This window comes from Conger conger, chromosome 10 (assembly GCF_963514075.1).
Source record: "Conger conger chromosome 10, fConCon1.1, whole genome shotgun sequence".
In the NCBI taxonomy this organism is placed as follows: Eukaryota; Metazoa; Chordata; class Actinopteri; order Anguilliformes; family Congridae; genus Conger; species Conger conger.
Window position 1 is genome coordinate 10416905 of NC_083769.1, and position 19702 is coordinate 10436606.

Consider the following 19702-nt stretch of genomic DNA (forward strand, 5'->3'; position numbering starts at 1 on the left):
TAGGGTCAATTCCATTTTAAATTGGTGAAATTATTTAAACTGGTTACCTTAGTTTTTATAGATTTAGGGCAGGAGTGGCGGGCCCACCACTAACTTAAAATTTAAATACATATAAATTAAATTAAACAATGGCCATTCAATCAATAGCCATTGCAAGAGAAATGTTAGTGGGAATATGTTTCAAATGTGCAGTTTTTTCAGATCAGAAAATCATAGATTGCCGCTTTAAACTGAAAAAGAAATTCCTCTCCCGAGTGAAATTAATGAACTGAATTGAATTTCCTGATCAAAATGTACCGAAATGGAATTAGGGAAAGAGTACCTCACCCCTGCACAGAGGGTTACCTTTAAAGCGTGTGTAAAGTACTTAGAGTGTGTAAATTGATTCAGCAGATCGAATGTGACTGAGATAAATATATCGCAGGCGGTTGACTGTGTTGGCAAGGGGAGAGGAGTGGAAACTGACCCCGCCAGCTGCAGGGTAATCTTTAACTGCCTTTAATCGCCTTCGCCGATAGGTGGCGCGCTGTAGTGAATGAGTGAGTCACTGGACGTGAAGGGTCGGGTATTCATGCTGTCAGCAACTGTACCACCAAGCAGTTCCCTTGCCTGACGGCTGCAGCCGGATACTGTACCGTGGGAGGGAGCTACTTTCACATGTAACATTATACCAAGAGCCCGACTCACTCTGGTGATTAAAGATGCTATTGAATTTACTGCACGGTGGCCAAATTCGCATTCTGGCTCACTGAATCATCCTCCAGTTCAACCTGGCATAATAGTGTATAGAACAGCTGTTGTGTGGTGAGTGTTACAAAATGGCTGCCGTGAATCACCCTCACGGGTGCTGGACATTAGCGGGGGTTGAGATTAGTCACCAAATGTGCTGTAAAACGCTTTCAGGATTTATTCGTTTTATTATTATTATTATTATTATTATTATTATTATTATTATTATACGCCCTGCTTGTTCCCTCAAGGGAGGAACAACAAACGTCATTTATTCTAAATAAATGTAGTCAATATGAATGTAAAATGTAAGAAAATAATAATGCTCTGACTGTATTTTCATGAGGAAATAAACAACAGATGTTTTATTCTGCTGAACACACCTGTTTTCTTGCAGAATTCTTTAGAGAATTGTGCCAACATGCATTCACCCACTCAAGAAAATGTGCATTGGATAAAATAAAACAAACAATCCCAAATTTTTTCTAATTTTGACTAATTTCATAAAAAGAAACTCTTAAAAACAGAAATGCTGCATGCTTTTAAGCTGATGTGCATATTTGGTGCAAGCATGGGGTTGTGTTTGATTGGTAGTTGTCAACTGACTCTCAAAGTCATACTCACCACTTTCTGGTAGATGAATGATATCGTGCTGTTGGTGTTGTATTTGTCGTCATTGATGGACTTGGTGTAGAAACTCTGGACCTCTTCAATTATCTAAATGGTTTCAATTATCGAAAAAGGAAAAGGTTTCTGAAGACGATGTTCAAATTACAGAAATACTTAAATGACCCTGAGGTTAAAGCTGAAAATTAGGTAAAGTGCAAGCAGCTTGTAGGAGATCTGTAGCAGAAATATGATACCTTTTCTTTATTCAAAAACCCAAACACGCCGGCAGCAACCTCAGCACCGAAGATGACCAGGAGGCAGGCGAAAAACTGCAACAGAAGAAACACAAGCCAACATTTTCCTGAGCATTTTCTTGGCATTTTTGAAAGGATTGGCATTTTCTTGGCAACTGAGCGCATTGAGCCTCAGTTGCCAAAGACATACTTTTAAAAGGTGTGTTGGTATTAAAATGACGGCTGGTTTAAAAATATATACACTCACCAAGCACTTTATTAGGTATTTATTAGACTTATTTTCTTTACTTCTACTGCTGTATCCTATCCACTAAATGTTATGATGTGTTGTGTGTGTTCAGAGATGCTCTTCTGCATACCACTGTTGTAATGTGTGGTTATTTGCTTTATTTGGTTTATGCTTCCTGTCAGCTTTGACCAGTCTGGCCCTTCTCCTCTGACGTCTCTCATTAACAAGGCGTTTCTGTCTGCAGAACTGCTGCTCACTGGGTTTTTTTTTGGGGGGGGGGGGGGATTTTCGCACCATTCTCCGCAAACTATAGAGACCAGTGTGCGTGAAAATCCCAGGAGATCAGCAGTTTCTGAGATACTCAAACCACCCTGTCTGGCACCAACAATCATTCCACGGTCAAAGTTACTTAAATCAAATTCTTTCCCCATTTTGATTAAAAATGTTACAAATGTCACAAACAATAAATATAATCTGTGCTGTAGAATTCATAACTAGATGAACATAAATTCATCCCGGCTTTAACTCACCGATCCCAGAAGGCATTGCGATTCCCGGACGGCACCACAGCAGCCGAAGAAGCCCACGAGCATCATGAGCCCGCCAGCACCGATGAGGATGTACACACCTACGCACGGAGAGAAATACCATTTATAAACCGACACCGGATTGTATCTCTGTGCATAGAAGTACGCCAAGATGGAAAAACAACGAACTAAAAACTTTCCTGTTTCGCAAAGTGGGTCCGAGATGCTTTGTAAGCGTACAATGCAAGTGACCCATTTGGTTGAAGCGAATCTAGGGCCTACATGGAGGAAATCCTTTCGAAAAACTAGGTTACCAATTGAGCAAGTAGCACAAAGGAATCCACGATACGTTGACTGGAAAAACTACTTGTTGAAAAATAAGTCACTGAAGCAAATTCATATTCAATTCTTGAAATGTATGCACTGATCATGATTTTGTAACTATTGTTAGATGCATCCCACTAATTAGCTTGTTAGCCATGGAGACAGACTTGTATAAGCAGACAATGTATTTTGTGTATATGATAAAGAAATGTTAAACTATATGATACCTGCTTTCATGTAAAAAGAATAGTTTGGTAGAAACTCAAAAGTTTTCAGTAAAAATAGCGTTTTAACAGGGGGTAATGCAGTTCATAAAGTCGACAAAAGGTGGCGACATTTCACAACCAAAAGCATGGAAAAGGACACGGTGGTGAAGAATCTAAAGGCAAGTGATAACCGAAGTAGAAGGTGGAGCTTCTTCTGGTACATGACTGTACAGCTCTGTAGTCAACTTTTGATATTATATAGTTACATTTTGCTTTGCTATTAACTGAATCCTCTCAGTTCATATCATATTAATTTAAAGCCACAGTCATGTAGTGCAGCTCAAGTTGAGGGCATTCCCCCAAAAACTAAATAAATTCACAGATGCTTTGCAGAATGCGCACCGTATGCCTGAACATGAATCAAAACCTTATGGCACAAACTCAAAGGTCAGTAAAACAGATGGCCAAACCAGATATTTACAGAAACAAGACGATGAGAACAAACAACAATAAAACATACTGGTCATGGCTTAAATGATAGATAGTCTTGACACTTACAAGTCATTACTGTGAATAAAATTGTTGTTTGTTCAGTTAGAATTGTATTAGTCATTGTAAATGGCCATTCTGTGCCTTCATGGTGATATTGTACTTTTGTTCTCCACTTCCGTATTTCGCTCTGGATAAGAGTATTTGCTAAGTGAATGTAATGTAATACTGTCCTCCATAAGCACTCTAAGCTTGTAACCGTGAATTCATAATTTCTGCTGCAAACATTTCAGTTCAGAAATAATTTCATTCACTGAGTTGAAATGGGATGTGTTCTGGATGGAAACTAATCAAATCATTTGTAGTGCAGAAAGCTACATACTCTATATGTTTCAGATACTGCTAGTCTTCATGGGTTACCTGTTAGTGTGAGCTTAGACCTGGAGGTAAACATGCTGCAGTCAGCAAAAGCCATTGGCATACTTCAGCAATCTAATGAAAGTTTTTTTTGTTTTGTTTTGTTTTTTTGTGAGCATGTATACTCACCCAGCAAGTGTGTCACCACTTTTTAATAAGGCAAGCGCCTACATTAACCTGTTTTAAAATGAAACTTTGCTCACTGTCTTGGATCTACGAAATTTGACGCCACACTAAAAGTGAGCATTCATGCTCTCTGATTCTCTTCACTGAAACCTGATGCTCTTTCAGAATAAATGCCATTTTTGTTTGATTCCTTGCCAAACGGACTGGCACTGGGATTGGGATCGTTCAAACATGCTTTTCGGGACGCCCTACACCCCTCGGGAGGGTGTTGCAAAGGCGTTGACTCTTTGTGTACGTAAAGAAGTCACCCTTGAAATCACAAAGCAGAGACAGGGGGCAGGTGGAGAAAGCTCTGCTGCGATGTGACCTTGAATGAAAGCGACACTGGTAGGAGGAGGACTACAGAGGGAGAGGGCAGTGTGAGGTTGCGTCGTGCTGAACGTAAACAGGCGCTTAAGTATCGGTGTGGGTTACCGTAATGTCCGTGGGAAGGACAGGACGGGTCAGGTGCTCTGGGGCAGTGGGGTATAAACATACACCCCCCTCACTTCACTTCCATCAGGCTGCTCCCATTTACAAGGAGAATTACCCAAAATGTGCGTCCTTACTCGGCTTTGGAATGAACATAGGACATCGTGTGACAGACAATTCAGCTGACCAGGCTGGATGGGTCTCGCTCTCTCTCTCTCTCTCTCTCTCTCCCTCCCTCTCTCTATCTCTCTCTCTCCCTATCTCTTTCTCTCTCTCCTCTTTCAGTTTCAATTTCAATTTGCTTTATTGACATGACAAATAAAAAGCATAGAGACCTATAAATCTCTCTGGCTGATTGGTTTGGTTTGTATGTCATTCCATGACACTATTTTAATAAAGGGATTTTTCTCACTTTTGATGTGAACCGTCTACAGCATTAACCTGTCTGTTTTTGCTGTTGTTTTGCTGATGCACTTCTGCATACCACTGTTGTAATATGTGGTTATTTGCGTTACTGTCACCTTCCTGTCAGCTTCGACCAGTCTGGCCCTTCTCCACTGACCTCTCTCATTAACAAGATGTTTTGGCCTGCAGAACTGCTGCTCACTGGATGTTTTTTGTTTTTCTCACCATTCTCTACAAACTCTAGAGACTGCGGTGCATGAAAATCCCAGGAGATCAGAGATATTCAGATATGTCTGGCACCAACAATAATTCCACAGTCAAAGTCACTTAGATCACATTTTTCCCCATTCTGATGGTTGATGTGAACATTAACTGAAGCTCCTCACCCGTATCTGCATGATTGTATGTATTGCACTGCTGCCACACGATTGGCTGATTAGACAGTTGCATGAATAAGTAGGTGTTCTCAATAAAGTGCTCAGTGCATGTATGTATTGTTCCCTTTACGCCGCAGTAAATGGTATTGATCGATATTGGTAATTGGTATCGATCCTCTGACAGTGCTATCTCTGAGGTGCATGTTGAGAGGCTCCAACATTAAGTTGGGTCTTCAGTGTGTCAAGATGGCAGCTGCACATCCTTGTCTTTCCACTGTATTTTAAATATTTTTAATATTCATCAAACTGCACACTGTACCTGGCTTGGGTTCAGACCAAACCTTTCAGTGACTTCTTTGGTAACAGCCCCAAGGTGAGTATGAACACGTTGCATCCTTTCTGAGTCACTTCAGTTCTGGTACTACAATGGCAGTGCTAGTACAACCCCAAAGCACAACCTCGTCTAAACCGGAGAAAAGCTTTGCAGGACCAAATAGACGAAAAGGTGTGCATGTTGACAAAGAAAGGTGACTACAGCTCTGTGCATCGGTGTGTCTGTGTGGCTCTGATTATTATACCAGTGAGGTTGCAATAACTGCCACAATCCCTTATTTACACTGTGAATGTTTGGGATTTAGGGCCAATTTCACATACACATATTAATCCTAGTCCTAGACTCTCCATGCAAAACTCACTTTAATCCAGTCATCTGTGAAACCATTAAATCTTGAGGCCTGACCTCTGAGGAGACATTTATTTTATTTTTTTCAGTTGGCGCTGTCGGCGACGTGCTAACGGTTAGCGCTCGCGCTAGGCCGTCGAGGAAGACGTCTGACGGGCAGGCACAGAATTTAGCGACCTGTTGAGTACGGGACGGGCTCCAAGGACGGAGCAGCGCTCCGCGTAGTCGGCGAAGCGGGAGCGTAATCGTCCGCCCGGCGCTCGGTGCCACGCGGGCTTCGGTGCCGAAAGCCGCTTACACCGTGGAAATCTCTGCGGGCCGCACACCGCAGCGCCACTTAGAGTAATTGAAATGATTGATTATCTGTCGGTGGGAAGACATGCGAACGGCAAATGTTGATCTCGAAATCAATTTAATACATTATTAATATGCATGCTATACTATTACATTGCATAAGGGCCCCCAACAATATACTGTTCGAAGAACTCCAAATGGCGGATGTATATTCTATGTGTGAAGTGTATAGGTTTTGTATACATTTTTAATGCAGCTGCGTTTGTGAGTGATGGTTATGACGGGACCGAGTTAAAGCACACAGGAGTTTATGACTAAAGACCACAGCATCTCTAGCGTGATACTGGTATAGAGGAGCATTATTTTACAGCACGCCATTAGGTCTAGATTAAGGTGTGTTAACAATGAAGAAAAAAGGAAAAAAGGATGTGTTAACAGCAAGGAGGAGACGACTAGCTCAGCGTTTAATGGTCGTCTGAGGGGCTTCTGGTGGAATGCCACGCCCCGGTGTCTCACTCAATGTGGCTCACTCAGTGTGGCTAGGTAACGTCCTCGCTAATGCTCCTCATAAAGAATACATTGCCATTACCGGTGCCATTTTCCGGTTTGTCTGCGTTTCATCCCTCTTTGTTTTCATCCCCGGGTTTAAAAAAAAATATAAACGCCTGCTTTGTGCCTGCACCCACCCCGCCCCTGTTCTAGCCCCGTGTTTACAGGGAGAACTCTCAGGTTTTCCTAGTCTCCCCGAGCAACAAGGTTCCACACAAAGGAAACGACGGGAGCCAATGGGAGCCGAGTCGGAGGGGACGGAGGCGGGGCCGGGGCTGGAGTCGGGCTGGGTGGGGTTGTTGGGGGGGGGGTTAGCATCTGCACGCGGTTGCATCACAACACGACGGCGGCGGTGGCGGTGAGCGCTAGCTGGGCTGTAGCGGGAGCGCAGACAGACGGAGACTCCAGCCCGCCCCCCCGAGCCCTCATTACCGCTCTGATTAGAGAAGAAGAGGATGCGCGGATGCCGCGGGGACGCACCGGAGGCCGCCATTGGCTGCCGCTCCGCTGCCAGGGCGACGGGAGGGTCTCTGGGAGGGGGAACCGCCCCTGGGGAGTGGGGGGGGTAGGGGCTGGCGCCGCGGTGTAACTACACCCCCCCCCTCCCCAGGAGGGCCGGCCGTCGCTGTGTGCGGCGGACTGAGACGGGCTCCCGTGGGGGTGGGAAGCCGAGCTTCCCGCTGCGACTGGAGGGAGCCCCGGGGAGAGGGGGCTCTGGCACGGACACGCCCCTGCTCTCCGCCGTCAGACCGCATCCTTCAGGACGGCGTGAGACCAGACGCGTCTGCTGCACAGCCCCCGCCCGCCGCGCCCGATTTAGCGCGGAATGGCGTCAAGCGCTGGCGAGAGAGGCGTGAAATTCAACAGCATTTTTGTCCGCTTGCGCTATGTTTGTACTGACAGTGTAAAAATAAAAGGCTGAATGTATTCCTATTTTCACGCCCTCTAAAATAATCCCCTTCTAAACTGAGTTTGCCAACATCCCCTATTGTTGACATCCGCTTCATCAACTAATGACGCATCTAAAAGTATAAAGAATTGGATACCGATATGAAGACTAAGTTGGGTCCTGAGATGGCTGAATTTTGGGCCTTTTGGTTGGTTGTTTCACAGGTGTGCTGAAAGTCGCAGTCATAGAAGTTTGCCATGAGAGGCTCCATTTCTAAATGAGGACTGAATCCTATAATTTCCCTATTACATTACATTACGTTTTCCATTCATTGCCGTTTTGTACTTTGTATAGGCTACTCTGGGGTTGTGTTTGCATCCTCTCCTTTGACTTTGCTGAAAAATAATCACGTTACGGAAATGCTATTCTCCCAAACTGCTGCAATGTCTTGGTCGTAGCTTCAGGTGGAGTTGCCCCTTATTTGATTGTAAAAGCTGCTGGTAGCATCTTATGCCTGTGTCTGTGACCTTTTTACTTCAGAACACTTTGAGCCATTACCATCTCAGTTGGGGGGACCCAGTCCTGACCCCAGCCAGCAGAAACCAGGTGAGGTGAAGAAATTGCTTTGCTTTGTTCGATTCAGTGCTGACTAAGAAAGAACCAGCGCACACACCCCTCCCTGCAGGGTTGAGGCCTACTGCGCTCTAGTGCGCAAACCCCACCACAAGGGAGAAGACTGAGATGATAGCAGGAGAGGGAGAGAGGCATTATAGGGCCCGTAATGGAAGGAGCTACTCTTTACCGTAAATTGCTTGAAAGGATAAAGAATTCCCACTGCGGTAGGATACTGTGAGTTCACAGTAGAGAGTCGCTCCGGACACGCGGTTCGGGAAAACTCGCTCTCCCGTCTCGACGCCGAGTCTCCAGCCGATGCTGAAAAAGCTCCATTGCGCAGTTAGCAGCGTCATCACCCCAGTAACCGTTCCCCTGAAAAATTCCGCTCTCCCCCCCCCCCCCCCCCCCCCAAGTCCCACCTGCCAGAAGCTTCGCAGCCTCTGCTTACAAAACAAATAATAAAAAGTTGCGAGGGGCCGAAACAAAAATGCAACGAAAAACTACTTATCGCGCTACTTGGCTTCTAGCGAATTCCGACCGCGGCCAGCCACAAACAATATTTATCCCGTCGTCCCGGCAACCCTCGAGGACACACCGCAACGTATTGTGGCTCTGTGACATTTCGGCTTCCCAGAAGCTTTGAGCCAGACTTCCTGAACAGTCAACACCAGCTTTGAGCACTTAAGTTCTCTGGCTGCTGGTGACAGTTGAGGACATGGGTTTGATTACAGTTCACTTCAATTTAAGTCCAGACGCCTAACATCCACGGGGGGGGGGGGGTGCCCCCATTTTACAGATGCCCTTACGCGACCTGTTCGAAGGAATGCCGTTGGTATTTTAAGCGTGGCATGTTTTCATACTTTTATCGGCGACTATCGAGTGGCTGGTGTTGACGTAAGTATTAGTAAGCTGTAATGTAATTCCATGTATTTAAGTAGTGCATGAATTTGAGTAGTATTATGCATTGTGTAACAACCAACGTCAGTAGAAGTACAGCTTATGCCAGAACTTGGTCCATGCGTGGGACTGCACTGTTCCTACAACTTTTTTTCACATTTTTAATTTGGCTTAATTTAATATGGTCTGCATTTTAGGAGTGGGTAGAATGATTTGTCTGAGGTGAAAATTAGTCACTGCAGTGGGACTGCATGGCATACAGTCTAACTATTCCTCCCTCAGAGTTAAAAAGAGCTGGCCTTACATAAGTGTGTATGAGTAAGCTAAGCTGGCACTTGATGCTGGTCTCCTTGGGAGAGATGACACCGGCTCCCTGGCCACATGACTGGCTGCGCTCTGTGGGTACGGACCAATGGAAACGGGGCTGAGTGAGTCGATTATGACATCATCGGCTGCGATGCTCCCAGTCTCTCTGTGTGTCCATCTTACGTCATCGGAGGGGACATATACATTTCACAAGGACTGGTGTCTCGAGCTCGGAGTTGCTGTTCCCCTGCCTGCTACGTTCCAAGTCAAGATGAGGTCACTGACTGTCCTGGCGCTGTACTGTAAGATTCCCCACTGTGACGTTGTATCTTGTGGTCTGTTAAATGTGGGCTATTGTCTCACTATTGATTCTGTCAACATGGAGAAGACCACGCAAGGAAATGTTGTCAGCTCAACTGGGACACGTTTCAGATTTTGTTGTTCAGTGCCCAGTTTAAACTCAATTTCTCCATGCCACAGGGCCCAAATTCACAGCAATGTAAATGTAAATGGTTGGCATTTATATCGCGCCTTTATCCAAAGCGCTGTGCAATTGATGCTTCTCATTCACCCATTCATACACACACTCACACACCGACGGCGATTGGCTGCCTTGCAAGGCGCCAACCAGCTCGTCAGGAGCATTTGGGGGTTAGGTGTCTTGCTCAGGGACACTTCGACACAGCCTGGGCGGGGGATCGAACCGGCAACCCTCCGACTGCCAGACGACTGCTCTTACTGCCTGAGCCATGTCACCCCAATGTACTTTTCTGTTAACATTGGAAAACATTTAAATCAAATGTTTATTCATTTTCATGTGTACAGGCCTTTTTTACAAGAATGCTGAGAGAACCCAGGTTAAACAACGTAATCTCCGGGCAGTGAAAATTGTGTACTCGCAAGTATACTGGTCCATGATACTTGGCCTTTTAACTAAAATGAGGAAAACAGTAGGGGTTCATGCTTATTTTTCTCCTCTTTTTTATTTTCCTTGCTTAACTTTTTCTACTGTTAGCTCTACCCATCATGAGAGGCTAGAAAAATAAGTGAACCGGGGAAGTCACAAGAACATCAGTTAGGCGAATGGAATGTCCTTTCTCCTTCAAATGTCAGTTACATTGGGCAGAGGTGGATCCACAGGTCGATCATTTATACATCAGGCTTTCCGGAAAAATACTTCCGCAAAGGATCCGCTCATGTTCCCTTGCTCAAAGCCTTGCTTCTACGTCTAGCTCCGAGAAGGAATATTTAACGGGTTTGACTCTCCTTAAAGATGCCAAACCTCTTAATGAATTTCAGGGTCAGAAGCGAGGATAAAAAAAAAAAGAGAAAAAAAAAAAAGCTCTGGGTGTGATTTAGAACTGCATTGGGGTCCCACTGAATCCGAGCCTGCGACTTCTTACTGAAACTGGTGGCGTTGAAACTACAGCTGGCCACGTGGCGAACCTGCAAGCCCCATGGTTTCCCCAGTGTTTTTATCTCGAACACACGGCTTCCTGGTTTCGTCTACAAAACACCCACTCTTTAAACTGGGGCTGTGCTCAGGCAGCATGGCACACCGCAGACACCTACCCGACGAAGTGACACAACCAGAGGGGAACATCCCCTGTCTGCGCCTCTACAACCCTGAAGGCCTTCCCCCTCTGCTGCAGAATCCAGCTAGGTCAGCTTGAAAACTGAGCTGGTCAAGCAGGTCATGAGCTGGGCTACCTGGGTATGAGCTGGTCAACCAGCACGGTTAAGCTTGTCATAAACATGGTCCAGCTGGGTATGAGCTGGTCAACCTGCTAGTGCTGGTAGCTTATCTTTTTGAAAACATGGCTTGAGCTGGTCACAACATGCCGAGCTGGGAGCTGGTTTAAACTGGTCAACCAGCGACCAGCTGTTTCAAAACCTAGCTTGAGCTGTTTTTTTTTTCAGCAAGGCCGTCTCCACATTATAGTAATTGCGGTGTAATTAAGCAAGCTTTCGGCGAGTGAGATTCATTTACCAGAGAGCGGATTATCACACATCACAAATGGGACTCTGCGTAAGAGACAACAGTGGCACTGCCAAGACCTTTCAGTTCTTTTACCCTTAGTTTCATACGGAAAATTACAAACTACAGTCTTGAGTGCACACACTCCAACAGAACAGTTTCAAATGGCTTTTAGTCTGTTCTCTTCTGAGAAATCTGTTGCTTTTAATAGTTTAATGGATAAGATAGATGTTGGAATTGATCATTTAGAAACTTGTATTATACTCTGCCATCAACTGAACCCATTTAAACATTTCCCTGGCTTTCTACCAGGTCTGGCCTCCACACCACTTTAGCAGTAGAGTACTGTATTCCAGACTTTTACTGTATTACAGACCTTTTCCGTTTCTGTGCTGTTCTAACTGCAGACTTTTTTTCTTTTTTATTCCAACTTTTCTCCAGACTTTGTATTCTTCACCCTGCGCATTCACTTTTTTTCTTGCATTTAAAGCACTAATTAAGCCACAAGACAAACTCGTATACTCTTTACAGTTTTTCCTATTTTAACTTAAGAATAGTGTGTATACACTTCACTTCACTTCTGACTGGTAGCACGCTAAATGAAAAGACACTGGTTGGTAAAAATGTGAATTGACATGTTAATGATCCAATTTGCCATATTAATTAGGCTCCTGCAAGTCGACATGTAGTCTACAAACTTTTGTTGCTTTCAGAATAACTGGTTTAAAACATCAAATGACTGTTCCAGGCCTATCAGTATTCCTTCTCGGTTATTTATGTATGACTATTAATCATTTTGATTTCAGTCTCTTCGTCACTGTCTGCAATTCTACCTCGAGCGCAGCCTCACAAGTAGCTGTGTCAGCTGAAATGCAGAGCTGAAATGCAGGGGCTGAAATGGAAACGCTGCTGAAAACAGTCAGATTCAGGACCTGCAGTTTGTGCAGCGTCGCGCCCGTACTCACCAATGAAGAAGGTGTCTGGAGCGCCCTCCGCATTTAGGAGCGAGACAGTGTCGGGGTCAAACCTCAGCCATAGCCCCACGGCCAGCACCAACGAGCCCACCAGCTGTGGAGAGGAGGAAGAGTGCGGTGAGGGTTTGGGAAGAGACACTTATAACTGTGAAGAAGGGCTGGGTGAGGGTTTGAGAACAGAACCGTTATGACTGAGGAAGAGTATGGTGAGGCTTTTGGAACAGACTCATAACTGTGAGGAAGAGTATGGTGAGGGTTTGTGAAGAGACTCATAACTGTGAGGAAGAGTATGGTGAGGGTTTGGGCCGAGACTCATAACTGAGGAAGAGTATGGTGAGGGTTTGGGCAGAGACTCATAACTGAGGAAGAGTATGGTGAGGGTTTGGGCAGAGTCATAGCTGTGAGGAAGAGTATGGTGAGAGTTTTGGAACAGACTCTTGTGTTTGTAGCCCACTGGGGTCCACACAAGGCCTTCACACCAGAGCTACGGAAATAACTTTCACCCAGAAACTCAGTTTATAAAAGCCCACAGTATTTCATACTTCATTAATCATTTTAATGTTTATATTCAAATAGTTTGAAATAATTAGTTATTTTCTGCTATGTGTACATAGAGAGTTGCTGTCAGGGGTTGCATTCAGGTATTTTCAATTACTCATGAATGACATTCAGTCATTTTTAAATTGGTTAGCTACTGTTTTTGCTTAATGAAGTCAAGTCAGAAAAATATTAAAAACTTGATTTGTTCAGGTCTGGTTCACATAAAAATAATAATTTTGTTAGTCTGCATCTGGTCTGTTTGCAGCCATATTCCAGTCTATTTTTATTAGTCTGCAGATGAGAGGTCTCTGACTTGGTTTTCATAAATTCTAAATGTTGTTTTTTTTCTCTCTTCCCATGTTGTGAAGAAGTTGACACAGCCTTCACCCTTTAATATTCTGTGAACAACAAGTAAAACTGTGATATGATGGTGAAGACCAGATTTTACAGCCTAGGGGATAAGAAAATCTATTGCAGATGGAAAATGTGTATACACACACACACACACACACACGCGCGCACACACACACACACACAGTTCTGTTTAGCAGGGGAATGTAGTCAGCATTCGAATAACACTTGCTGTACATGGCAGTTTCAATCATTTCAGATTTTGCTGAGCAAAACTCACATGGCAGCACAAACCACAAATGGCAGAAATGTCTTTGTCGGAGCATTCATGTTTTCGACATCTAAATAATGCGGCAATCCAGTCATAACTCGATTTCAAGCAATTACTCTATTACAAGTACAAACAATTTTGAGTGTTTCTATGAAGAAAAATTAGGTGGTGTAAAGTATCCTCGTTCCTGCGGAGAGCTCTCCATCATTGGCTTGTTAATCTGCCATTTCACGTGCCAGAGAGAGGAATGGCCTTTCCTGTGTTCCTGCCCCACCTCTGGACGGTGATGTGTACCGTTTCAAACCGCAGTGGGGGCCAGCATCACTTTCGAGCCTAATCTACTACAACAGGGATACTCAATCTTACCCAGAAAGGGCCGCCGTGGGTGCAGCCTTTTGTTCCAACCAAGCAGTTACACACATGATTCTACGAATCAACCATTAGTTGATTAGTAGCTTGTAACTTGATTAGTAGAATAGGTGTGTAACTGCTTGGTTGGAACAAAAGGCTGCATCCACGGCGGCCCCTCCTGGGTAAGACTGAGTATCCCTTTACTACGCCTTTCTTCTGTATCACCTGATCATTTTTTTTTTTACCCACTAACACATCAGCCTTTGCTTTAGTCTGCACAGCAGAATGTCTCTGTAATTCATTGACAAAGAGGATTCTGGGACCGTAATGGGATGGTCTTCATACTCCTGCCTGCAGGCCCTTAATCCACACGCCGCACGGGAGATGAAAAGCAGAGCCGCACTAATTTAGATGAAACATTGACCCTGTGAGGTTATGTCATGTTGCACAGCAGTGTCCCAGTTGTGCCTGCTTAGTACAAACAGTCACTTTGTTTAAAAAATGTCACAAAAATGGCAGGTTTGTCAAGAAAACAAAAGGAAACCCAAAGGAGGAATAATTAATAATGGGTTTTCTTCGTCTCTTTTTCAATCTCTTTTTCGAAAACTGAATCCTGACTTAAGATGCACGGGAAGCTTGTTGCATGCTCTGCGTGCTTTATTTGAGTGAAGTCTATTTCCAAGGCAAAGACTTGATTATCGCTTTGAATACTCGACACCGATAACAGATCCGATAATATTTCTATGTTTTGAGCGGATGAAACTTGAAGTCTTCTGCATGTTTAACCCTTTCAGTCACAAGCCCAATATGAAGCGGCTCCACCCAAATACCAAGGGGTTTTGGCTGTGGTTGAGATTATTGTAGGGTTTTAACAGGGGCTCAAAACAATAGTATAGCAGTCATTTTGATTTGGTACTGAAAGGGTTAAACCAAAGCCAGTCATCGTGCATCGAACACGGTTAGAAACCCCGCACTAGAGCGAAAGGCCAAACCCGCCTGGCATGCGCTGCGGGTGGGAGAGGCACGGTCGCTCAAACGCCGGTCCGTGGGGAAAGCGGCGGAGGAGACGTTCCTCATTGTTCTCCGGTTTCTGGCGCGAAGCGAGACGAGGGAGCGGACAGGCGGTCACGTGACCCCCGCAGGGGGCTCTGAGGTAACAGTCCCAGCAGGACGTCTCGGGCCGTCTCCGGAGCGACGGAGCGGGGGGAACCCCTCGAGAGCTCGGTACCAGTCTCGCCGCCCGGGCTCCGCCGCCCGTGACGTCAGCCCCGCTGGCTTCAGCCGCCCCCTGGCACCGTCTGTACACCCCTTACCGCCAGCCGCGAAAACCTGCCCTGCCCCGCCCCACCCCTCCGCACAACAACACCCCGTCTGTTTGTTCTCCGAGACAAACGCGACTCCTATATGAAGGAGCTTGCAAGACGACGGGCGGAGAAAAAGGGAGAGGGGAGCCAACGGCCACTCTCGGGCTCCAGGAGTCCCCGTTTCTGCGGCGACCGTGTAAAAAGCACTGTGCCATAGCTTCTCGGGGAACCCAGACTCCGGCTAGGAAGCATGACTGCCACCCATTAAGCCCTGGGATCTCATTTCGATCGATGATTAGCTCTGCAGGAAGTGAACTATGTGTCCTAGCGGCTTTACAGATTCCGAACGTTGTGTCAAACGTTAAAATGATTAATGTGTAACATTGCTGCTCCGTCGAGTACATCTTTGAGTACATCCGTTGACTGTTGGACTCTCTTCAGTTATTGTGCTTTAATAGGGGCCAAAAGAAACATAAAATTAAAAAACTGAAAGTGAAAATAGTCATGTGAAGTTTCATTTTGATGTGTCTTGCGGTTTATTGATAGAGTAAATGAGGTGAACCTGGCTGTAAATGTGACTGGGCAGAGACTCATAACTGACGAAGAGTGTGATGAGGGTTTGGGAACCTTTGGTCTGTAATAAAAACTGGCAATAACATGTCCTCAGTTGTAGCGTCCTACATTTTTAAGCTGGTGTGTGTGGGTAGTACCCTTAATCATGCCTGTGCATGCATGGAAATATATGGTCGATGCCAGTTTTATGGGGATTTTAATACTGCTGTTAATCGGCTGGACTGTGTCCTCAGTGTGACTCTTTGTCCTCCAAGCCTGGCTTGTGTGTTTCTGTTTAGGCTTTGGTAAAAGTGGGATTACACTGGGATCAAGCGGTGCATCATGAATAGTAGTGAATCAGGACTTATGGGAATGTATTGAGGAGAAAAATGGAATCCGCACAATGTTCTGGCTACAGCCAGTACATCGCATTTGATGAAGGAAACCATTAACAATCCACCATTTTACAACAGCAGTATAGTCGATGATGATGATGATGATGATGATGCAGAATAAGCTCCTCCCGTTCAAACACTTCTATGTATTGATGGGAACTTAAGAAGTAATCTCCTAGACCACCTAGACGTTACATCTTCAGCGGAAGGAAATTCACCCAAAAAGCCATTCCAGATCATTCCAGAGATCCATCAGGCGTTCACCTTTTACATTAGAAATATACACCATGTTTCAAGCCAGCTTAACAACAATCATCTTATCGGTTGTTTTCAGGATGTTTTTGTTCTTGCTGTAATACTTGTACCAAGTGCATAGCAGTACGTGGCCAACACCCACGGGAAAACCTGAAAAACACTTGAGCCTTATTGCAGTGCAATCTCTCTTCTCTCAGAGACTGGTGTTTTCTGACTTGAGAATGAACCAAGGGTCAGGTTGACCAGATATGATCATAAAATATGACCGATGGTCTGAAGGGTATGTTCACATGCATCATTGATAAGATATTTGGGTAACACTATTAAGTTTAAACACATTTACCATATCACAGTTTCATTTTAAAATGGCCATCTCAAGGGCCAGAACGGGCAGAAGCCACTGCAGAACCATTGTGTTTGTCATGTTCTCCAGTCCTTATGGACCTCTTCCAATTATCCTTATGGACTGCTTCCAATTATGGATACAATTGGGGGGGGCATGTTTTTGGCTTCTCTGCTTCCGTCCACACTGGACATTGAGGTGCTATGTTCATGTAGGCCCGAGTTGGAAGAGGGGGCAGTTAATGGCATTCCATTCAAATTCCTGCTGTATATGTGAATGTATCCTAACTGGGGAAAAAAACCCCCATGTACATTCCCAGACCTACTATAGGAAAGTCGCATAATAATGCCAAATTGGAGTGTGTGTCATCATGAAGACGGTGTGCTGGTCTGGGTATGCACAAAATGTGGATGTACACTGTAGTTTACTTTTATAGCAGTGCTTTGTGAAGTGTCACATGAGGAGAGGATGGTACTGTTGTAAGGAACCACCATATTCAGCTAAACCTAGCTTCTTTTATAGCTACAATTATAGAAAGCCTGATGAAAAAGACTGTTAATTTAGTATCGCTCCTATGTGACCAAGGACGTGGAAATTTAGCTGTGAGTATTTTAATGCGCTCACTCAATTGTGACCTATCTTTTATTTGTTCTCCTGTGGTTTTCTGTAACTGCACACCACTTCTGGGTTAGAGAATTGAGAAGCGCAGAGTGGGTGAAAATGGATGCTGTAGTTGAGACGTAAACATGTCTATTAGCGTTCCCAGAAGACCTGGAGGAGAGGGAGAGTGAGCTGTTTGAGTGGGGGAGGGGGGCTGAGAGAGAGAGATGGAGAGAGAGAGAGAGAGAGAGATAGCCCCATTGTCTCTGAGCTCTGGGACAGGGGTTGCAGCGTACAGACGCTGCCCGGCGTCTGCCACCTGCTGTGCCTCGCCCTTTGTGTGGTTTTGTCACTGAGGCCAGGGGCCTCCCGTACCCCAGCCCTCCTCCCAGTCCAGAGCCAAGACAGCTCAGCCACCACTGCCTGCCTCGCTTACCCCTCCCTGCCCCACCCCTACACCTCCGGTCATCTGGGGTGCACTGCATATAGGTACCGCATTTCAAAACCCAACAAAGAAGAACTACTCCTCTAAATCTCCTCACCGAGTTATAAGATGAGATATAGCTATGTTATTGAACCCTGTGGGGTAACCCATCCCAGTTACATTACATTATTGGCATTTGGCAGACGCTCTTATCCAGAGTGATATACAGTTGATTAGACTAAGCAGGAGACAATCCTCCCCTGGAGCAATGCAGGGTTAAGGGCCTTGCTCAAGGGCCCAACGGCTGTGCGGATGTTATTGTTGCTACACCGGGATTAGAACCACCGTCTTTGCGTGTCCCAGTCATTTACCTTAACCACTACACTACAGGCCGCCCCTACAGTTACACAGTACAGTGCCCGGGCTCCAACTCCAGTTAGGAGACCAAAGCCTTGGTCAAGGGCAATGGCAGGAGTACACCTAACCTGACACGCATGTCTTTCAGTGTGGGAGGAAACCAGAGTATCTGTAGTGAACTCACATGCACACGGGGAGGACATATGGAACGAAATGTATGTAACTGGTGAAAACGGATGTTTCTTCTTAAAATCTAGCAGGAAATCTTTACTTTCTAAAGCACTGAAGTGGTTGAAGTGTGTTTCACAGTGCCAACTGTGGCTGGCAGCCCCGCGGCGCGACACACAATTGGCAGTAGTGTTCCCCGAGGAAGGGAGGGTTTCGGTTGGCAGGAACGACAGCGCCTTATCGCGCACCAGCCACCCCCGCCGGTTGGTCAGGCGCCCGCTAAGCGTCTTCCTCCGACCCGTGTCCGTGTGAGCCTGACCGAGGATCGGCGCTTTGATGCGACGAGGCGTTTGGCAGCACTTGAGGGCGCATGCTTGGTGGAGTTCTCCCAGGTCAATGGTGGAGGTGGCGGCTAAGAGTGCTGATGTATGCGACCGATTGGACGTTTCAAATTGAGCATAAAAACTGGTAAAAGGCATGGAAAAACTAGCTGACACAGGTCTACGACTTGATGCAACAGGTGAGCGGAGACACCGGTCCTTCCTTGCCTAACGAGCCTCATCGCTAACAGCTAGCAGGCTCACTGACCCCTGAGGGCCCCTCCCCCAGCTCGCAGGCCAGAGACTGCTGCCTCTTCCTCTTTGGAATGTTAAGATCTGATAGCTTCCTGTCCATTGTTCCCACGACAGCCTACGAACGGCTCAGCAATATCGTTAATGATTTATGAATTCATAAGTCGTACTGGATTATGCTCGTAAATATAAATGCTACATGAAAGAAAGTTTATGTAAACCAACTCATGAATCTATTTTAAATATGACACAAGACATTGAATGTACAGTGCAGTCTGTATTTGGACAGTGGAACACTGTATTCCAGCACGTTTGATTTTAAATGAAACGATGAATATGAGGTTAAAGCCAGACTGCTACCTTTAAATTGAGGGTATTTTATTATTTTTGTGGTACAGCCATACAAATAATTCCGACATCATTGTAGGACTTGCATCCCTTTTTGTACAGTCCCTCCATTTTAGGGGACCAAAAGTAATCGGACAGTTGGCTTCTCAGCTATTTCTGATTAGTCAGGTGTATGAAACCGAGGAGAACAAGGTTGACTTTTATCAGAATGATGGCAAGGGCAATGTGTGGAGGCGAAAAGCAACTGCCCAAGAACCAAAGCACCTCCGCTCACCTGTGAAACATAGGGTTGGGCATGTGCATGTGTGGCTGCCACAGGTGCTGCCTCACGTGCCTTCATTGATAATGTAATCGCTGATAGTAGCAGCAGAATCCATTCTGAAGTGTACCGAAGCATCTTATCAGATCCAGTTCAATCAAATGCCTTTAAACTCATTGGTCGGTACTTCATCCCACAGCAAGGCAATGATCCCAAACATACACCAGTGCTCTCTTTCTTCTTAATGATGATTTCTTTTGGTAAG

At 45.4% G+C, this 19702-nt stretch overlaps 1 protein-coding gene across 1 annotated transcript in view; it reads right to left on the reverse strand.

Moving 5' to 3' along the window:
* Window positions 1-19702, reverse strand: part of LOC133138768 (tetraspanin-2-like) — a 33553-nt gene that overhangs the window by 8132 nt on the left and 5719 nt on the right. The window contains exons 2-5 of the mRNA XM_061257793.1: window positions 12339-12441; window positions 2352-2449; window positions 1593-1667; window positions 1354-1446 (exon numbers count right to left, since the gene is read on the reverse strand). Coding sequence (XP_061113777.1) covers window positions 1354-1446; window positions 1593-1667; window positions 2352-2449; window positions 12339-12441 — 369 coding nt within the window. The remainder of the gene's footprint in view (window positions 1-1353; window positions 1447-1592; window positions 1668-2351; window positions 2450-12338; window positions 12442-19702) is intronic.